Source organism: Thunnus albacares, chromosome 18 (genome assembly GCF_914725855.1).
Source record: "Thunnus albacares chromosome 18, fThuAlb1.1, whole genome shotgun sequence".
Classification (NCBI taxonomy): Eukaryota; Metazoa; Chordata; class Actinopteri; order Scombriformes; family Scombridae; genus Thunnus; species Thunnus albacares.
Window position 1 is genome coordinate 24,996,737 of NC_058123.1, and position 20,853 is coordinate 25,017,589.

The 20,853-nt window shown below is 39.3% G+C and overlaps 2 protein-coding genes across 3 annotated transcripts; one reads left to right on the top strand and one right to left on the bottom strand.

The window, feature by feature from the left end:
* The first annotated feature begins 8,894 nt into the window (after positions 1-8,894).
* Positions 8,895-15,367, top strand: LOC122969048 (oocyte zinc finger protein XlCOF6-like). Of its 2 annotated transcripts, none has more exons than XM_044334624.1 (5): positions 8,895-9,745; positions 11,171-11,345; positions 11,451-11,525; positions 11,920-11,982; positions 13,051-15,367. In XM_044334624.1, exons 1-5 carry the CDS (start codon positions 9,533-9,535, stop codon positions 14,358-14,360), a joined length of 1,836 nt encoding a protein of 611 aa, XP_044190559.1. In that variant the 5' UTR covers positions 8,895-9,532; the 3' UTR covers positions 14,361-15,367. The 2 variants fall into 2 exon arrangements, with proteins under 2 accessions (XP_044190559.1, XP_044190560.1); XM_044334625.1 differs by having other exon boundaries at positions 11,923-11,982.
* A 1,041-nt stretch (positions 15,368-16,408) lies between these two features.
* LOC122968562 (coiled-coil domain-containing protein 42 like-2-like) lies at positions 16,409-19,721 on the bottom strand. The gene is made up of 7 exons (XM_044333904.1): positions 19,523-19,721; positions 18,335-18,461; positions 18,139-18,243; positions 17,679-17,861; positions 16,916-17,137; positions 16,639-16,797; positions 16,409-16,557 (listed from the first exon to the last, which is right to left on the bottom strand). The coding sequence occupies exons 1-7, from the start codon at positions 19,561-19,563 to the stop codon at positions 16,429-16,431; spliced, it is 966 nt and encodes a 321-aa protein (XP_044189839.1). The 5' UTR covers positions 19,564-19,721; the 3' UTR covers positions 16,409-16,428.
* Positions 19,722-20,853: the final 1,132 nt, after the last annotated feature.

A 20,853-nucleotide genomic window follows, 5' to 3' on the forward strand; every position in this document is an offset into this window, starting at 1 on the left:
ATAACTTGTTTATCAGACAAAAGAAAAAAAGAAAAGAAAGAAAAAGAAAACAAAAAAACAACAAAAACCCAACCCAACTTTGACTTCAATAAGGCAAAATATTACAAATGTTACTTAACTCAATAGCTTTCCTGTCTGTACGTTAAGTATTGTTCTGGAGCTGGGAGGTGAGTAGCTTAGTTTAGCTTAGCATAAAGACAGGACAAACTACTTCAATTGAAGTAGTTCAGATGATGAATGAAAATTGTCATGTCAGCCATCTGGCTGTAAGTCACTTCATCCAGATAAATGTTGTGTGTTCAGCTTATTCTGCTGCCCAAAAGTGGAGAAAATGTTAATATTGTAACACCATTTCTCCCATCATTCCTGCTGCTCAGAAATGATGCATGTAGTGATATGATATTTGGTTACAAATATCCAAGATTTGATTTGCATGTTATTCCATGAAAACACCTTGTGATGATGCTTTGTTCCTGGTAGTGATCTTTCAGAGTCAATGAGCTTTAGAAATTGGAGCACAGGCAGTGGGTTAATTCAGTAGGTCAGCCACACAGGAAGTGATGCCTCATTTGGTGATTTTAGAAGAACGAAGCACACAAAGACCTAAATGCTGCTGCAGCTGGGCCAAAACTATAGCACACAAACATCTTGTGTGTTCATGCATAAAGGCCTGCATGCATGTGTACATCCTGTCTGGTTACATTAATTTGTGTGTGTATGTGTTTGAGTGTGTGTGTGTGTGTCTTAGCTGTGTGTTGAGCACTGGCAGGGTGAGATGGAGCACAGAGCAGTGAGGTCCCAGCACGCAGGGATGTATGTGCTGATCAAAGTGGTGTCACATGATCTTGTGGCGCCCACAGGGACCACTGACGGGTGCAGGGCTGCTGGTGTCCTGCATTCAGGTTGGAGCCTTCAGGGTTGATGGAGACAGATTCTTTAAATACTACATATGTTTGACTTGTCATAGCAGGAAAAGCACAGGTGTTACTAATGACATTAACGATGGCTCAGTTCTGTTTTATTGATCCATGACAGTGAGCCAGCATGCACAATACCAGGACCCTGAAACTGCAGCAGCTAAATGGAATTCAGCCATCATTAAAGCCACTGGAAACCCAAATCAACAATAGCCTTCTAACTGTAACTTAGGGTTCTATGTACATAATAGTAAGATTCTAAAAAGTATTAGAAATTAGTTTCAATCCAAATTTGAAATATTGTTTTTGTAAACTTTCTTGATATTGGGTTTGAATTGGGCATAGTTATGCTTGGAAAAATGCTTTTATGATGAAAATTACACAACTAATTAACTGAACCAATCATAAACAACGTGATTTGCTGACTTGCTGTGTAAGTGCATTGTCTCATTTCCGGTTGCTGGAGTTTCTGTGTTATTGGTAGCGTTTCTGCATCTCAACCCAGTTAATTTTGCTATGTTTCATTACTGTGGCTAATTATGTACATTTAAACGTACTTAACAGCAAAATGGGCTGTTTTTTGAACTAGGTTTTATGAACATTTATTTCTACTCAGATTTTTGTGGCTGCTTAATGACACACTTAACTTTGATATCACATGCATTTTTACTATTTCAAACCAAATTTCCAGAGGCTTAAATATTATTATTTACACCTGCTTTTCCTACCGTTACATGTCAAAATGTCCTCTGTGAAAGAGACCTATGGCAGGTTCTGAAATGATAGAAGTGACTGTCAGACTGAACATGGGGTTATGGTTAGGATTGGAAGTGTGCCTGCATTGTGTGGGGTTGGTAATGGGATTGGAATGTGAATACGGGAACAGCAGCTCCTAAGAGAGCCAACGAAACTTGAAAAAAAAGAGGGTAAGACAAAAACAAAAAAAATTCATTTCGTATCTGCTGTGTTTAGCTGTGTTTTGGTCTTTCTGGCCTGTGTATAGTTAGTAGCCAGATCCAGTGCAAATAAACTGTTTTCATTGTCTGAAATGAAAGGAATAGTTTGACATTCCTGGAAATACACATTTTCGCTCTCTTGCTGTGAGTTAAATGTAAAGATTGACACCACACTCATGTCTGCATATTAACCATGAATCTAAAGCCAGCAGGTGATTAGCTTAGGTTAACATGAAGACTAAAGGCAGGGGAAACAGCTAACCTTGCTAAATAAATGTGGAACTATTCCCTTAATGTTCTTTCGTACATGGTCCCTGACAAATAAATCTAACCAAATAAATGTTAACATTTATATATCGTCATAAGCAAAATATTAAATATGACAAATTATTTATAGAGCAATTATAAGACCATTGTGCAAGATATTTTAAAGGGATATATTAAACTATAACATACACACACACAATATAATTTACTGTAGGACAGTAATACAAGCGCTAGAATACATTTTTAAAGTAATTGTGATCATATGCTACTTTATATTCTCATGTGTTACTACTTTAGTGATGCAGGAATATCTGTTATACAGTACCTATTGTAACAGTGGCTTTTACCCATTACCTCATTAATACTGGTGGCATGTGCTGTGGCAATCCAGGAATTCAGAGCTTTTCTTCCACCAAGTTGCTCTAATGCTTCTACTACAATCCTCCGGTCACTGGGTCTCCACCTTTCATAAAGGCCCCACCAAGTCAAGCATGATTTGACTTGGACTCGCAGGGGTTTGGAGGTCAGAGGTTGGGTGGCTGAACAGCTGGCGAGGGTCACATGCCAAGATTACGCTCGGCATGCCCTGCCTCTATAGATCAAACGTACAAACTGAAACCTCAGCTAGCAGGATTGAGCGTGTTATTGTAGCATGATTCCCATTAAATAAGCTCCAGCAGTCACACGCACTGCTAACCCCTCGGCATACAGCAGGGTCGTGTTGTGGTTTAGCATGAGCCTGAGCATCTTGTGTTCACTTTTAGCTTGAACTCGCTCAAACTCTGAACGCAGTGTCTCACAGGGATTGAGTAAGAGCTGAAAATGTATTATGAAAATCATTTATGTGATATGAGAAACCAGGATGAGTGACAATTTAAGAGGCAACTGTGGAGTGCAGCCATGAACCACAAATCAACACTGATGATTTATGGTTGAAGAGATAATTTATTCACTGCTGGCACTGTATCTCAATAATCTTCCAGTAACTGACAGCGATTCCGTGCTCATTACAAACAGTCATGCACGTGCATTCATATTGTCACAAAATCTGCTTTTGTCATCTCAAAAACATTACTAAGGTGTAACCATTACTCTCCCTGAGTGACACAGAGAGACTAATGCACGCTTTTATATCAAGCAGGCTGGACTATTGTAATACCCAAAAAGTTATTAATCAGCTACAGCTGAGTGCTGCCCAGCAGGACCAGAAGGAGAGAACACATTGCACCTGTTGTTAAGCCCTTACGCTGCTTTCTGTATTGATTTTAAAATTCTTTTACTTGTTTTAAAGCACTTCATAGTCTTCAGTCTACATGTCTCACATGCTTAAAATGTATGAAACAGTATGTCCCCTCAGGTCCTCTGACACCTAACTCTTTTCATTGTATTCACTTATTCCATCATATTCATGTTGTAAAATATTATTTTATCTTTATTATATTATTATTCATTTTATCTCCCCTCTTTTTATTGGTTTATTTGTCTTTGTTTTTATCTAGTTTTTTAATCAAATTTTTATTTCACTCCATTTTACTATTATAGTTTTTAAGTCTATTTTATTACATTTTCATAATTTTTATTTCTCATGTGCATTAGTCTCAAATTGTTTTATGGTTTACTGTCTACATTTGCTCTGTCTCATAATTGACTTGTCAGTCATCTGTGAACCATTATGAAAGGTACTATATAAATAAACTTTGATTGATTGATTGTCTCTTTACATAAAGACAAAACAAGCCCAGCAGCAATATGGCATTTAGCTTCAGGCTCAGACTGATAATATTATTACAACCTGAAAGATCACTATCAGCCCTGCAGGATCATGTCTTCACTTGCAACCTGCACTGTACCTGCAAACACCATCAGTCTCACTATGTATTTAATGTGAGCTAATATAAAAGTTGTTAGGTGAATGCATCCATCACCATATGCATCATCACTTCTCATAAATGTCTAGAATATACAAAATTTTGAGGCAAAAACTCAAATATGCAACCTGGATTTGAATTGAATTGGCCTGGTGGGAAAGTTATTCACTACTTTTCTTCATCAGTTTCTTCTTCTCTTTCCCTCAGAGTACAGCCCAGTAACCTCCTGCCAGGGACACGTGTTGCCACTTGGGAACTTTTGCTTGTCATTAGATGTGTAGGTGGCGCTCCATTGCACCACAAGTCCCCCGTCAGGACCAATAAAAGGCAGTGATGGGAGCCAGAGACTCACTGACAGGTCACACTGCCTCTCTTCTCTCAGGGGAGTGCAAGAGGAGGAAGACAGCCAGGCACAGATGGATTTGACTTGTAAGTATGGCTGGTATGTGGCAACAGTATTGTTTGGCGTAACAATGCATCTTGCTCAATTTTTTTTAATTGAAAAAATAACAACCCTAAGTTCCCTTAATTGTACAGTATGTTTCCTCACTGTAAGAAGAACACTAACTGTAATCCAAACCCTTTCAGCCTCAATTCCTGGCCCCATTTGGGACTGTTTCCCATTGAAAGGCTTAGCCACTTAGTCCTCATCCTAGAAGCCTTTTCTCTAGTAAAATAGAAACATACAGCTTGAAAAGACTTCAATAAAGTGTAAATCTCACTTTTGTGTGCATTTTCCAAGCAAGCCCGATGAGGGCAAAAACACCCACTGCAACTGATGTTAGTAAGAGCATTGCAGTTGGAGCTAATCCTCCATTAATCACAAGGGGCTGCATTGAGACCATCCTGGCTACACTTTAAAGGTAGACTATGCAGGATTTGTCAGTTGGTGTTTGTAAACATCTTAGGGAAATACATAGTATACCTTTAAAACAGACTTTTGACATGATGATTATAAAAAAAAGAAAGGCACACTTTGGAGCAAGCCGAAAAACTAAGAAGTGGTTCAAAATGGGACAGGAAGTTGTAGTTTTTATGAAACGCTACTCAAACATGAGTAAATCGTACATTTTTTGGAGACTACTTTCAGCAGCAGATTAATGCTTTTTGAGCTTTAATAAATATTTACAGTAGCAGGACAATGAACATGTCACATAAATATCAGGTTATTTAGTTCACTGCTGGTTTTGGTCTTTTCATGGGATGTGGTGACAATTAGAAAAATATAGAAATTCACCAGATTCATCCTTTAAGTTCCTGCAGTGGAGAAGGGCTAGTAGTGACTTATCTGACTACTGATTTAAATGAAATGTATATTTAAATCCCTCCTGCATTAAAATGGAAGGTAGGCAACAGTCAAGACAACCAAAAGAAAACAGAAGCATGCGAATGAATGACTTTTGAAGCGTGTGTCCCTGAATGCCCGCACACCTGCCATTAGACTTGCCCAACCAGCAGAGCGAGGAGGTGATTACCATTAGTGACTATCAGAGGAGCACACTGTCATTTTATTTTAGAGCCAGACTTCCTCGGGCCTCTCTGGAGTTCCTGATATAGGCGTAGCAGTTAATGAGGGAAATACCCAAAGTTAAACCGAGCATGGGAGCCTGAGAGCCTGAGAGCCTGAGTGGGGAGGGTGGGGGGAGGGAGGACCGGAGAGACTGGAACGTGAGAGAAAAGGTAGCAGGAGAAAAGAGAGAGAGATGACTTTACAGAGAGGGAAGGAGAGCTGTGGGTTTTCCTGGAGGACGGAGAGGAGAGTCATGTCTTTGCTGTGGCTGTGTGGGTCTCTGGCATGATGATTTGGGACAGAATAGAAAAATCACATTGCCAGGGATTACTACACTGCTACGGTGTCCGCTGCTGCTTCTGGAGCTGGAGGAGGATAAGTGTTTTTTTAAAATAAGGAGAGTGTCACACTTTTTTCTGCCTTTTTAAACGTTTCTAAGAGGGGAATTCTTCAAGCTGTCAGTCTGTGGATGACTCTGAAGGAAGAAGTCTTCTGAGGCAAGATCAATGGATTAGAGTTTGTGTTGTGTCTGCTGTTTCTGATCAGGTGCAGAGCTTAGTCAACTGCTGAACAGGGATACTCAGCAATTTGTTCACAGTGGCTAAGTTCTTCACTTGTTATGAACTTGGATACAAATATCTGCAATTACTTACTCACTGAAACTGTATATAATCTTGTCAAAAAATTAATTTTTTAAAAAGCTTTTCACTTAAACAATTAAAACCAAATCAGAAGATTTTGTGCTCAAATTGTAAAAAGTGAGAATTTGGGGATTTGTTTTTAATGTCACTTTATCTTAAAAATCCTAAACCAATTTGTGTTGCACTCTTGTTGTCATTAAAGTATAAGGCTGGTGATATTTTCTCTTTTTTTATTGTCAACAATTGAAAAAGACCAAAACCAACAATTAATTCATCCTACTAAGTAGTGTCTGTGTAGCAAAAGAAGAAGCCAGATATATCTTATTCCTCTGCCATAGAGCTTCATTGTTGTCCAAAAACCATTAAAACACATCAGTTAGCCACACTGTTGCACTGACTGACATCATCATTGTGAACACAGTGTAGGTTATTGTCAATCAGTCCCACATACTCTGTCCTGCTGCTGGAAATACTCTTTAGAGCACAGAATGTGTATTACTCCGCAACTGCAAATGCACCATTTCCTCAAGTTGGAGTAACATTTGCTAAAAACTAGTGTCCAGCTGTTTTAGAACATTACTGAGTTTACAAAAAATGAAATTGTATATTTGTGAACTGTTTTTAAAGATTTATGTCTGATTAGGAACAGATAAGCTGTGGGCTAACTGCCAAAGTCATGGTAGGGAAGTCGGAAAGTATCAAGAGGCACTAATACATTGTTGGTTTTGGTCTTTTAATAGGATTTGTTGACAGTAAGAAAAATGTAGAGTAACAGCAGCCTTTTTCTTTAAGTAGTCCTCACTGTCCTCACACAACACTCTCCATTAACTAACAACCATGATCTCAGGTTTGATATAAACCTCCACCTGGTCCTGGAATAAATCTAATCTTTTTGTGAATTTGATGCAGAGTATGTACTGTAGGAACATTCTTGAGTTATTTTAAGATCTGTTGGTGGAAGGGGACCCAAATTAAAAGTGACAGTACGGTCTAAAACTACATTTTTCTTAAAAGAAAATCAAAGAGCCTTTAGATCTTGTATTTATAATATTTCATCAAAACTATATACCTATATATAGACCTATATAGAGGTCCCATGTGGAGAAAGTATGTTGGAAATAAAACTTTTGCAGAAAGTAGCAACCAGCCAAAGGTCTATAATATACTGATATGAACCTCATAACTGTTTATTAGTTCTCTGAGTTCATGATTTTATATTTATTTTAGAAATTATGGATGCTTGTTACTACAAAAAATATGACGATAGATTGTCATTTGTCCAGTGCATTTACATTCACATTAGTATCTTGATTTTGGGTCTTATCCTGGTTTTGATCATATTCGGGATATTAATAATATTACATGGAGCATGAGAGACCTTGATATTCAGCTCCCTGTGATTCTAACAGTATCCAGGTTTCTGATTAGCTGTGTCAAGTTGTGTCTTGATTCCTCAACATCTCAGCCTCTCATTTCTCAACCAACAGAGAATGTTCAGAGACCAGGATAAGGTGTTTACATGCTGCCACAGCAGCCTGATTTCTATTGGAGGATTCCAGGTAGCAATATCCAGCTTTATGATTGTGTATGATTCCCAACTGGGGTACTAAAAAAATACCCACACAGCTGTGTTTAATAAATTAAACACAATAAACACTCATGATTAGAAATTGGTGTGAGACTTATTACAAAGGAACCCCCAACGGTTGACTACTAGCGTGCCTCTCAGTTTCCCACCAACCTGAGTTATGTTTTGAGTGGGTGAAACAAGTATAAAAGGTTGGATAGGTTGAAACAGGTTCAACCACTCCAAACGGTAGTACTTGAGCTCATCTGATTGGGCTGCAGGGGACTAAACGATTGGGTATAGCTACAATAAAGTATCTCTGATCAACAGCAACAAAACAAGACAAATAATGTACTGTATCTGTAGCATGTTGGATAAACTTTGAGATTGTCACTTTCATCTAACAAGATCCACATTTGACTCATTAAAGGCTCTGATCAGTCCTTTCTGCCTTTATCGGCGCCCATGACTTTATCTGACATTTATCTGAGCTTTTGTAACTTCTCTCCCTTTGCAGTCAGATTGAGTGACAATTTGTGATGTTGCCAAGTAATCTCATCCCTCAGAAATTTCCAATTAATTTTCCCTTAAACAATTAGAGGATTATATTTTCATTGGCAATACTGTGTTTACTTCTCCTTAGGGCTGACACTAACAGATAATATCATCATGTAAAAAAAAAAAAGAGATAATTAGAAATATAAATATTCTGAAGTTTAGCTGTGTGCAAGTAATTACAGTAAAGGAAATGTGTTTCCTATAAACATTTAATTCCTACCATGTTTTATTTAATGTGCAGAATTTCACGCCTCTCTCAGCAAGCTTTGAATGGCACCACCAGAGCGACACATGTGGAGTCTTTGGCCAATGTCTTGACAGAAACATCTGGCCTCCCTCTTGTGCCTTCTGAGCTGACAGCAGTTGAATCAAACACACTGGCTCAGTTCAGCAGGAACAGGAGTCCCGTCAGCACTCAACATTTTGTCGTGAATATCAAGCGAAGGATCTGAGGATGAAAAGTACAGTGAACATGCGGCATGCAAGACTTTCAACAGAGATCAGAGCCTTTTAGGTTGAGTAGAATGGCATAACCAAAGATGACCGAAGATCTGGATTTATGACTGAGTATGATACAGCCATTGTATCAGCTAAGAAGCTGCCCATAAATGACACTCTTCATATCCAAAAAACTGTTTTATTTGTTTATTTTTACTAGAAGTGATAGTGTGGAGGTGTGTTGACACTGGTGGAGTTAAACTGTGCTGAGTATATTTAGAATCAGGTGTGTTCACTGCCCTCTAGTGTTTACAATGATGAAGTACAGCAGTATATTAACATTAACATCTGTAATGCTAATAGTTGTAGTTTCAATAAGTCAGAAAAATGTGAAAACTTTCAAAATAGACATAAGCCACTAAAATAAAGCACTCAGAAACATTAACAAACAAAAACTGCTTGATTTGTTTTAAATGCACAAATAAATAAATAAATAAATGTGAATGAATGTGCTTCCATACAAGTGGTTTTGAATTGTTTGGTTAAAATGGTTTTAATGATGCTGTCCCTGTAGCTGCACAAGAACATGGGAGCAGAAAGAAAAATGTCAGTTCAGTAGAAGAGACACATTTTAGGAGAAACATCCAAAATATTACAACAAAAATTGCTGTACTGCTTCATGTCCTCTGGAGGGCAAACTGTCTTCATACAGTGCAAGTAGTCCCCCGTAAATAACTCGAAGAAGAATGAGGAAGCGCAGCGACTACAAAAAACTCTAATATAAATCAGACCGTGAAGTTTCTAACAAACATGTTCAGCCTGGACACTTTTGAGAGTCAGATATCTGCAGTGATGGAGACTCTGGTGGCCTCCGCGGTGTCGGAGCTCCGCAGACTTCTGGACGAGTACTCGGCCAACGTTGTGTCCGCTCAGAGCTGCTCGGCGCCGGCTGTGAAGACCGAGGAGAGCGAAGTGACTGCGACTCTGCCGGAGGAGAGACAGCAGTTTAACGGAGCTGTTACGGTAACACACACGTGTACTGTTTTAGTGAGAACGTGCATATGACGTCAGAGTTCTATTATGGGCTGTGGTTATGAATCATGGATCCGGGTTATTGATATGTCAGCCAAAGTTTGAAAAAAACTGCGTTTTCCTTCTTCATCTTTGTGTTTATTGGCGTATTGCAATACCAACTTATAGGTGCATACCGCCACCTAGCGTACGTATGTAGTACTCCTACTTAAAAAAACAAAAACAAAACAACAACAACAAACACTATATTCTCTTAAACATTCCGGTGTTTACTAAGAATTTTACTACCCCTCTCTGAATTTCTCTCACCTTATCACCACCAGTTCCTAGTACTCCCTCCAAATCCCATCCCCGTTTGGCCTCTCTCACCCCTTGTTGTAACCTAACTCTTCATTATATTTGACACAGTGCATTAATATGTACTCAGCATTCTCAGTTATATTACAATGTGCACATGCTTGTGAATTTACTTTTCCTAACAGAAATAGTGTCTTATTTAAATCTGGATAGCACTGCCTCCTCTCTTCTTGTTCTTCCTTTAACACTGTGCTCAAACTGTTTTTTTGTATCCTGTATTTTTTGTATTGTAAATTTTATATTCACACATCCAAATTCTTAAGCAAAAAGCCAAACTTTTCAAAGGTGACTGTCCATATCAAACGATACATTTCTTCTTTATCTAAATGTACAAACAAAAAAAGTTGTTAAAACATATAACTACTGTAAGCCTTACAAAACATTTATTTAACTATTTTTTTTTTTATTATAACCTTTAGTCCCTCTGCTGTGTTTATGATTGTAGACTCAAGTTGTATACACAAGGTGCTCTGAACTTGTTGTATACTTGTTTCAATTAAGCTGTTTTAAAAAAATCCAAAAGTGAATTTATCCTCCTGTTTCATTCTTTCTGTTCCATCCATCCATTCATCTATTTTTATTTGCAAAATTTTGATTCCGTGTGAAGTATTCATGTTACAAAATTCATTTTTTACAATTCTGACAGTGTTAAATATGATCAGTGAAATCTGTTTTTGGCACAAGTAACAGCAACTATTGGTTCACAACAGTGTCATAACCAATCAACAACATAGCCATAACATAATCTGTGCTAACATTACTGCAACTAACAATATATCATCAATAAATCTGTAGATAATTTGTTCTTTTAGTACAGCCAACAGTCCAAAACCCAAAGATACTCAATTAACGATGATATAAAACTGAGAAAAGCAGCATTTGAGAAGCTCGAAAGCATTTCTGTGTAATAAGTTCCTTAATCGTTCATCAGAATCGTTGTGGATTTACATTCTGTTGCTCAGTTAATCAGTTAATGACTCAGTTGCCTAATTGTTAAAGCACTAATCATAATCAACCTCTCTGGCTGCTCTTCATTTGCTCTTCGTCATGTCTTTCCAGAGCCACTTTGCAGCCCTCATGGAGACATGGACCAAATGTGCGGTTGAAAAAATATCAATGATTGTGAAAGTGTCCATATGTGAAGCTGAAGGTAGTCGTGCTGCAGATCAGATGTCACGGCTGGATGACAAGAAGAAACAGAGGAGTGTGAAACAGAATGCAGGGCACAAAAATCGTAAGTTAGCGTATTACTCCAGTGGCAGTGACACTTCATTGAGACTATTGACAACTTTTTTTGTATATTTAACAATGTTGCATATTCTTGTGGTTGTAATTACAGAAGTGGTGGTGAGAAGCTCTCGTCGGAAGATAAAGAAAATAGGAAAAGTGTGGGATGACCATATATATAGCCAAAGTACGTTGCCCACTCAGTTTCAGTTTTAGTCAGACGTTGCATAAAATGATTTTGAATACAAGGATGTATCGTATGTCATGATTTATCCTTTCATCTTGCTTCATGATGAGAACTACACAGCATAGCAGTTTTATAAAGGCGTCAAATGGCAGCCAAAAGCAAGATAATTAGTCATTAGCTTTGTTTGTACAGCCTGAGTGTGTTTGCAGGAGTTTCTGGGCATTGTTGTGATATTAGAAGTTGAGAAAAATGACTGGTCTCCTCTATCAAATGAAACACATACAACATGATCACAGAGAAAGCAGTCATTAAAACATGTTTTGAATCCCTCATTAGGCTGTTATATGTGAATGTGAGCTTCACTGATGTTGATGTCATGTTTTTGTGTTTTCAGTAGAGCGACAGACTGAAGAAGCAACAGAAGCAGCAGCTGACTCAGAGTCAGTGACTGAACCTGGTAACTACTGCTTCTTGATTTTACAAACCATCAGAGCAGACACGCAGATACGTCCTGTATGTGTGTGTGTGTGTGTGAGAGAGAGCGAGAGAGAAAACAAGTTCATATTTTTAATTAACCAGGGACAAACTATTCATCTACAACATTCACACTGAACACAATGAAATAGGACCTGAGAGGCGTTAAAAGGAAGCAGCCAGACTATTTGAAAATTATTCCAAGTCTAGGATGTGTGGTGCAAAGATGCTGTTAGAAAAAGGAGGAAGTATCTTACAGAGGTAGTCAGGATCAAGTCTACAAAGAAGCAAGTGTTGCAATTTTCTGAAACGGGTAAAATTTCAGACTGAATATTTTTTCAAGCATTTACAGGGTTATCAATGTGAATACAAAGTACATACAGCCATTCAAAAATATGGACGTTTTCTAATTCAATTCCATTTATTTTCTGAAGAGTAATGTTATCAATCTTAATTAGTAGACTGAAAATGTTTTGCCTTTTTGTTTTTTTAAATCATTGTTGTGCTCCACACTCACCACTTTGACCACTTTGCAGTGTGTCAGAAACATTAATTTCAGTCTGTTAAAAGGTTCCTTGCTCTTCTAAAGTGATAAAACATTTTTCCCCGTCTTACATACTGCTTTTTCTTCTTGAGCAAATTGATTTCTTCTTGTTATTAAAATGTGTTATGTCCCCGGTCTAGGAGAAACCTTGACATAACATAACACATAACACTCCTCCCACTACCAAGAATGGCCAGCTGCACAGCAACTAATATTTAAACAGTAGCAGGCTATTTCTGAACAAAACTTCAGAGATGAGAAATGCCCAAAACAACAAGTTCACTAAGCTCAAACCCTAAACTTCCCTAACAAAAAAACCAGAACTGAAACAAGAGCAAGACAGAGAAAGATCTGTTCTGTACCAAAACAAATGACAAATGACAGAGGTTCATGACAGATATCTGTTAAATGTGTTGAAGTTTAACTTGTTGTGTGGCTTTGTCTTGTGTTAGCTGTGTGCTTCCTACTTTGTTTCGAGTCCTCTTATAAAGCTTTTTCTTGTTGCAGCTGAAGTAGCCACACATGAGGAGAGTAACTCCCCGTCTGAACCTGACATACGAGACTCTCAGGCCACGACAGCAGAGCAGGCCTCCGATGCCAGCGAGGAGGATGTCATCCAAGAGGATACAGACTCCACTCCAACTACCACATCAAAGATCAAACATAAGGAGACTACAGGGCCAATCAAATGTCCCTCTTGTGACAAAACATTTGCTCTGAAGTGTTTGATGGAAAGGCACTCCCTGACTCACACCAAACCTCACCTCTGCTCTGAGTGCGGCAAACGTTTCGCTGGACTCCGTGGGCTCATCGCACATTCAAGGCGTCACACAGGAGAGAAGCTTTACAAATGCTCAGAGTGCGGTACAGAGTTTGCTTACAAGTCCACCTTCAACAGACACATGCGCCAGCACAGCCTGAAGAGACCTAGCACCCATACATGCACGCTATGCGAGAATCAGTTCGCCGGGGTGTTGGCGCTCCAGAGGCACAGATGTTTCGCCCTGGAAAAGACGTTCGTCTGCTCGCTCTGCCCGGAGACCTTCAACTGCAGACAGAGTTTGGCTGATCATGAGAATCTGCATTCAGGAGACAGAGATTTTGTCTGCGAAATGTGCGGCGAGAGTTTCCTCTCGTCCTCGTCCCTGACCACCCACCGAGTGACCCACATGCAGAAGGAAAACTGCTGCGATGTGCTCGGCCTCGGATGCAGCGACATGAGCGTCCTCAAAAAACACCTGAGCAAACACACCGGAGAAAAACTTTTCACCTGCGAGGTTTGCGGGAAAGGTTGCAGTCACCGGAGCGCCCTGAAGCACCACATGCTGACCCACACGGGGGAAAGGCCGTACGTCTGCGAGACCTGCGGCAAACGCTGCGGCCACGCGAGCGCACTTCAGAACCACATGAGGATTCACACCGGGAAGAAACCGGGGGAGCAGCCGGTCTGCGACATATGCGGCAAAAAATTCCGCTGCACGGTCAATCTCAAATACCACATGTACATCCACACAGGAGAGAAGCCTTACGCCTGCGACCAGTGCAGTAAAAAGTTCAGCAACCCCAGCAATCTCAAGGTGCACGTGTTGATTCACTCAGGGGAGAAGATGTACGGCTGCAACATCTGCGGCAAAAGGTTCTCTCACTCCAGCAGCCTCAAGCTACACAGAGGCATCCACACAGGCGAAAAGCCGTATCGCTGCATGGTCTGCAGGAAAGGCTTCCTAAACAGCGGCGAGTTCAAGAAGCATCAAAGGGGTCACCAGCCACAGGAGGCAGGGGATGGACAGTCTGAAAAAACTGCAGTGAAAATCTAAAACGTTTCATGTTGTACAGTCACTTCCTGTACTGAGCACTGATAGAGATTGTTGTGTATACATTTACATACACTGGAGATCGGCTTGGCAGTGTGAGGATAAATACTGTGAGACAATAGAAATTTGCCAACCATCAGATATTTTTTCAGTCTTGTTGGTATTGAGGTGTCTCCCCTTTAATATCTCTGGTTGTATTAGACTATTGCAGGCTTCATTGCATATCAACAGGACTGTTTTATGGCGGCAATATACTGTCATTTACAGGAGTAAAACTTTCTGTATGACAGTGCAAAATTACATACACTACATGGCCAAAATTAAATGGAGACTCGAACATTACACCCCTATGTGATTGTTGACCCTGTCAATCCAAAACCATGGGTGGTCATGTGCAGCTACAACAGCCTTCCTTAAACTGTTAATACAAAGTTGGAATCACATGGTTGTCTGAAATGTTATTTAAGATTTCCTTAAGTGGAACTAAATGAAGTCCAAACCAAGACCAAAAGTATGCAATAATTTGTGGGCAGGGGTGTCCACATACTTTGGGCAATATAGGGCTGTGCGATATGATGATATATATAATGTGTGACGAGAGAAAAATGTCAAAAGTTTATATTGTTGTGACGCAAATTACACTCTTTACGGCAATATTTTTCGTCATTCGGAGTCTGTCCATCTTTTGCGTGGATCACATTGATAAATTACTCTTCTTGGCTTTTTACTATTGCACTTACAGTAACATAATGAGTTTAATTGTCGTCAACTCTCCATCGCTGTATGTCTCTCCTCTGCTGCGCTGCACACACACGGCGGGCTGAGAAAGAGCAGAGAAGCGGCGAGATGGCGACCATAAGTGAAAGCAAAACGTGGTAGAGACTGTCTTTATTTGTGTTATTTAACCAAATTTATGTTCACTCTTTGAATTTCAGCTAAGTGTGTGAGAGTCTCTGCTGTGTTTTGCTGTCATTTATGGTTGCACTATTCTCCTCTGCTCTCCATTTAGCCCGTATTCAGACCAAATCAGGTGGTGCAGCCGCAGGGTTGAGCGGAGGTGTGTGGGCATCTTTGTGCTTTTTAGAACGTAACCGCTGTGAAACAATCAGAAAATAAGGTTTTATTGATCTGATTCATCGGCTCTCTCACTACCAGCACTCCCTCTCTTCATTCACTCTCAAGCTCACTCGACCACAGCTGCTCTCTCTCTCTCTCTCTCGTCTTTTTTAAATGAGTCGACAGAAAAGTCTACCTTAACTTTTAATGTTATCAAACGAGGAGTAATGTCCTCCCCTCGTCCTACTAATGTCTTTCTTCTCCCTCATGGAAGAGTTCAGCTCTGATCAGTCTGATCTCAGTCACGCCTCTGAATCAGGTGTTGTGCCGTATTAAGCACCCCTGCTGTGAAAAGCACCCCTCGTCGCGGGAATGCGCATTTGAAGACAGTCGCCTTAAACGACAACCAAACGTGCAGATAACACCCACAGACCTTTTATTCATTTTAAAGTGAGTAAATGTCAAAAGGGACGAAATGCTTATGTTTTTCAAGACACAGTTTACCACGAATGACAACCTACACACAATGACACAAATCAATATCACTCATTCCACGTCACCTTCTGTTTAAAGTCCAGATAATTTGAGTGAACAGAATAGAATATATTTATGTTTATATATTGTGTATTTATTATATTTATTTTCTGTCTCTGTAGTTCTATATTTTATGAATTCTCTATATAGGGTATTTTTTACAGGCATTTTCTACCAAGGCCTATCTGTATAATTTTGCTTTCTGATGTATTGTTTTATTGGACAGTTTTTGTCATATACAATGTAGGTCTTCCTAATTAAAATGAAAACAAATACATGAATAAATAAACACCGAAAGTGCAAAGTGAATCCAACTAGGAACTACTTTGTTGACTGTACTCAGTGTGTTCAGTTTATTGAAGTTCATTGTCTTCAAGTTTCAAACTCACAGAGTTTACATTAGAACAACTCATGAACAAACTTTTAGTGAATTCGGTTTTAAAGCAGAATGGAAACTCGTGTTTAAGGTTAAACTGAAAAATCAACTTTTTTTATTGCGAGGTGCGATGCGCTTTTTGGACTTGTCTCTTTTCTGTTCGTTGCTCTGTCTCTGCGAGGCACTTTGATATTGTTTCACGATGGCGTCGTGGTCCTGGATGAAAATCTTGATCTAGGAAGGAGACAGTAGAAGACAGTATGTTCAGCTGATCGTCCTCTGTTGACACCCTCGCTGCTCTGTCAGGGTACATACCTTTTCCAGCTGCATCTCTGTGTCATTTATATCCACACCATCCTCTCCTCCTACAGCCCCACCTGTCGATTCATAGAGGTTGAGGGTCACCATCTTAATTTGTCCCAGTAGGAGTGTTTTCTTTGCTGCGGTTTCCTGGATGTGGTTCCACTTCCTCTCCTGTATGAAGACAGGGGACAACTGAATTTCACACAGAAGATGGTGGTTGAGTCCTTAAGCAACACTCGATCTTGTCTCGGCTCTGAGGCCGGTTTTGACACGTGATCTCGTCTCGTACCCAGATGTCAGCTTCAGAGCGCCTCTTCTCTAGTTCGGTCTGGAGCTTTGACAGCTCATTGTTCTTGTGCAGGAGCATCAAGCGATGCTGGTCCTCCAGCGTCAGCAGCTCTTTGCTGAGCTGGTCAGCCTTCTCCTCTGCCTCACGCTCCTTCTGAGAGAGCTTGTCTCGGACGTGTAGAAGATTCTCTAGATGATCTGCGAGCGCATTTACATCTTGAAACTGTAACACACATACACGCATTAAAATTAAACTTCATGATGTTCATAATGAGAACATGTCAGTGTCCTGCCTCCCACCTCCGCTAACAGCATAAAAGTCATTTTAAGAAAGCCTATTCTAATGATTTTCTCAATAAATTGATTAATAAGTTTGTCTATAAAATGACAGAAAATGCTCATTATAATTATAATTTCCCAGAGCCTGAGGTGGCGTCTTCAAATTCCTTGTTTTATCTAAGAAGGCAAAAGCAGCAGATCCTGACATTCCAGCAACTAGAACCTGTGAATGTTTGGCATTTCTGCTTGAAAAATGACTGAATCAATTATTCGATTATCAAAACAGTTGTCATTTAATTTTCTGTCGATCAATTTTTTTCAGTAACACAACACTTGCAATGTGCTGCAGGGGTAGTTAGGTGGTCTCATGCATTTCAAAAAGACTTTACTCTGACAGATGGTTTATTAAATGGATAAATATAATTTTATGGTAGACTATTCCTGTATGGAAAACAAATTAAAACTTGTAAAAATCCGTGCAGTACCTTGGTCATTTTGACCACTCGCTCCATGAAGTCCCGACACACAGAGAGTCTCTGCACCTGGTGCAGTGCCTCCTGTTTCCTCTCCTTCATTTCAACATGCTCCTTCTTCAGCCTCTCTATCTCTGCCTCCTTTTCAATCATCCCCTTCCTCTCCCTCTCAACAGCTTGATCAATGTCCTTATCCTTCACAGAATGAGATGGAGTTAGTTAGTTAGTTTGAGAATCAAGGTGTACAGTCATGGCTGGATTAAGTCGCTGGGGGACCCTGGGGCAAGAATTAGCTGCTAGGTAAAATTCTTCACTTCCTTTGTGTATACTGTCCATCAATAGCACACAAAACATTGACAACATTGACCCTGGGGCCCCTCCACTCCTGGGGCCATAGAGAATTTGCCCACATTGGCTTTACTGATAACCAGCCTTGTGAACAGTCTAATACAGGAGTGTGTAATGGTCTTACCTTAAGAAACATATCAACGCTGGAGAGTAACTCCTTCGTTGTAATCCGTTTTTGTTTTAACTCCTCTCTCATCTCCTTTTCGCGCTGCTCCAAACTCTTCAATGTCTACATAAAAACACACACAGCAGGCAGAGGTTACATTACTTTATAATGTAGTATTTATAATGGACAGGTAGAAGTAACGCTGTGTTAGCACCTGCAGTTGTTCCTTGTACACTTTGGTAAGATCTTCATACTCCCGGTGTTTCTTCAGTACGTCAAATAAAAGATCGTCCAGTTCCATTGGGGGGGGTTTTGGCGCCACCAACTGAATCTCAGCAAACCTTCAGTTCACACATGAACATAGTAGAAAGTTATTAACGTTGACTGCTAAGATTGATCTTGGATCACACACAGACAGAGAGAGCCTCTGGTCTCTATGCTGGCCATTTGTGGCCATTTTAGCTGTGTTAATGTATATGACATAAAATTTCCCATGGGTGTGGATTTTTTCTGATTTTTTTATTTTTAACTTCAGCTCTTTAAATATGTCTATAATATGCTGTATGCATCCAATACTACCACTTGGCTCTATCGTGGCTACTTTTGGCCAGTTGAAACCTGGTAGCTGAGAGGGAATTTTAATGTTTTTTGGCCTGGCTCAAAAGAAGTAATTATACTAAAAAAAATCATTGTTACTGCTACTTATTGATAGGTATTAACCTGCTCTGATGATTAAAAGAAATATCCAGTTGCATCAATTATATGGTAAAAAATGACAATTTTCTGTTTTTTTTTTTTTTTACTGGAAAGGTAAGTGGCAATAGGCAATCTAAACAGGTATTTAAAGGGTTAAAATTCCGTCATTGATACAATTTTGGATTCCATGATCAGGACTGATGCCAATTTTAAAAAAATAACCAGTGAAAGTAGAAAATAATATTAATATATAGTGTTTCTATAGCATTTTCGGAATGTAAACAAGAGGTGGCCATTTTTGGCCACGAACAAGCTGAGTGGGAGTTTTGTCTATTTTGCTTTCCCTGCACAAAAATAACAATGCATAATATCAGTGTTGTATCATATTATCATAAATCAGTGTTGTTGTTAATTAGTTACATATCCCAGACTGTGTTATTCATTATACAAGAGAAAACACTAGCACTGAGAATATGGATAATAGCTGATTTTGAGGTTGTTTTTCAACAAGCGCGTTGCGCAAATTAACTGGCATTTGAAGGGTTAAAATCCTAAAAAGGAATGGATATTTTATACTTATGACAAGAACTGATATTGGCTAAAAACTTTATGCAGTAAAAGTAGCAAGCAACATCAAAATTTTAAAAAATTACAGACTCAGCTGAGAGAATAGTGATTTTGAACAAGACCGGAGGGTTAAACTCACCTTTGACGAGTCGGCTTCTCACGGAGAGGCCTAAAAGCCATGGTATGTTGTTGTGTTTGAAGTTTTTTCAGGCCATAAAGTCTCACAATCTCAAAGTTTCACTCTTTCTTCTGTCAACTTAGTTTTCAAACTGTGTATCCATCTTCGTCTCCAGCGGCCCTCCTTCTCGTTTCCATGGTAACAGAAACGAGGAACGTTTAAAGGCACAAAGGCGCAATCGGGAATTCAAATGCAAACAAAAGCACAGCGCCACAAACAACATTCAAAAAATTACTTTCCACCACTGCAAAATAGTTTCTCGGGTACATTTAGTTAGTTTCTCTTTCACACATAGTTCCCTGTAAATTGAACACCTGCATGCTATGTAAAAGCACAGACGGAGGTGGCTTTATGCCGGCACGGGGAGATGGAAGGGAATGGACCAAGTGTTTATTCATTGAATTAAAATGCGCTATATCGGGATAGGTATCGTTATCGGGATATGAAATGACCTATATCGGGATGTGAGATTTTGGTCATATCGCCCAGCCCCAGTGTATACCATGATAGAACGTTTTTATTGCCCATCACAAACTGGAGACTTACGTTACTGCAAGGGTTTTTGACAACATTTAGCCGACACTTGAAAACTATTTATTAACAAATTCTGTTAGAGGATAAAATGTTATAATATAGATACAGATAATTGGAAAGTTGCACATGTCTTGAAAGTTTGTTCTCTGTTCTCTGTGTTGTCTTCATTAGCAGCTGTTGACTTCATTGCTCATTCTCAGTTAAATGCTTTTTTTTCACTTTGGTTTTACTGGAATCACACAAGTTTTGGTAATTCCATTGTCATTAAACAAAGGAAGGGAAGGAGGCGGTAAATAAGGTCAATAAAGAAAGCAGATAATGGAAAATGATTAAGACTTCATCAAGTTTGTGAGTCAGTCTGAGCAGACCAATTGACTCAGAAACATTGAGATTTTGTTGAATTTTCATGAGGAACAGTAGCTAATTAACACTGTATGAATATCTCATGACCGAAATAAACTAATTAAGATGGAAGCACATACAGTACACTGCCTCTGACACTGTCACTGTGCAGGATTGACATATGAGCAAAAACAGTCACGTAATTCTGAGTCACTTCAAATGTCAGTTCACTACAACAGATTTACATAATGATGTCTGATTAGATCAACATTGAGCTGGGAAGAAATGTTAAGATCATGTGCCCCAATAACAAAATTACAGTCAAAACCTAAATGATCTGAACATAAAATCTAATATTTGAAAGAATATTAGTGAAATTAGAGCAAAAGATAAAGACGGAATATTATCATACTCTA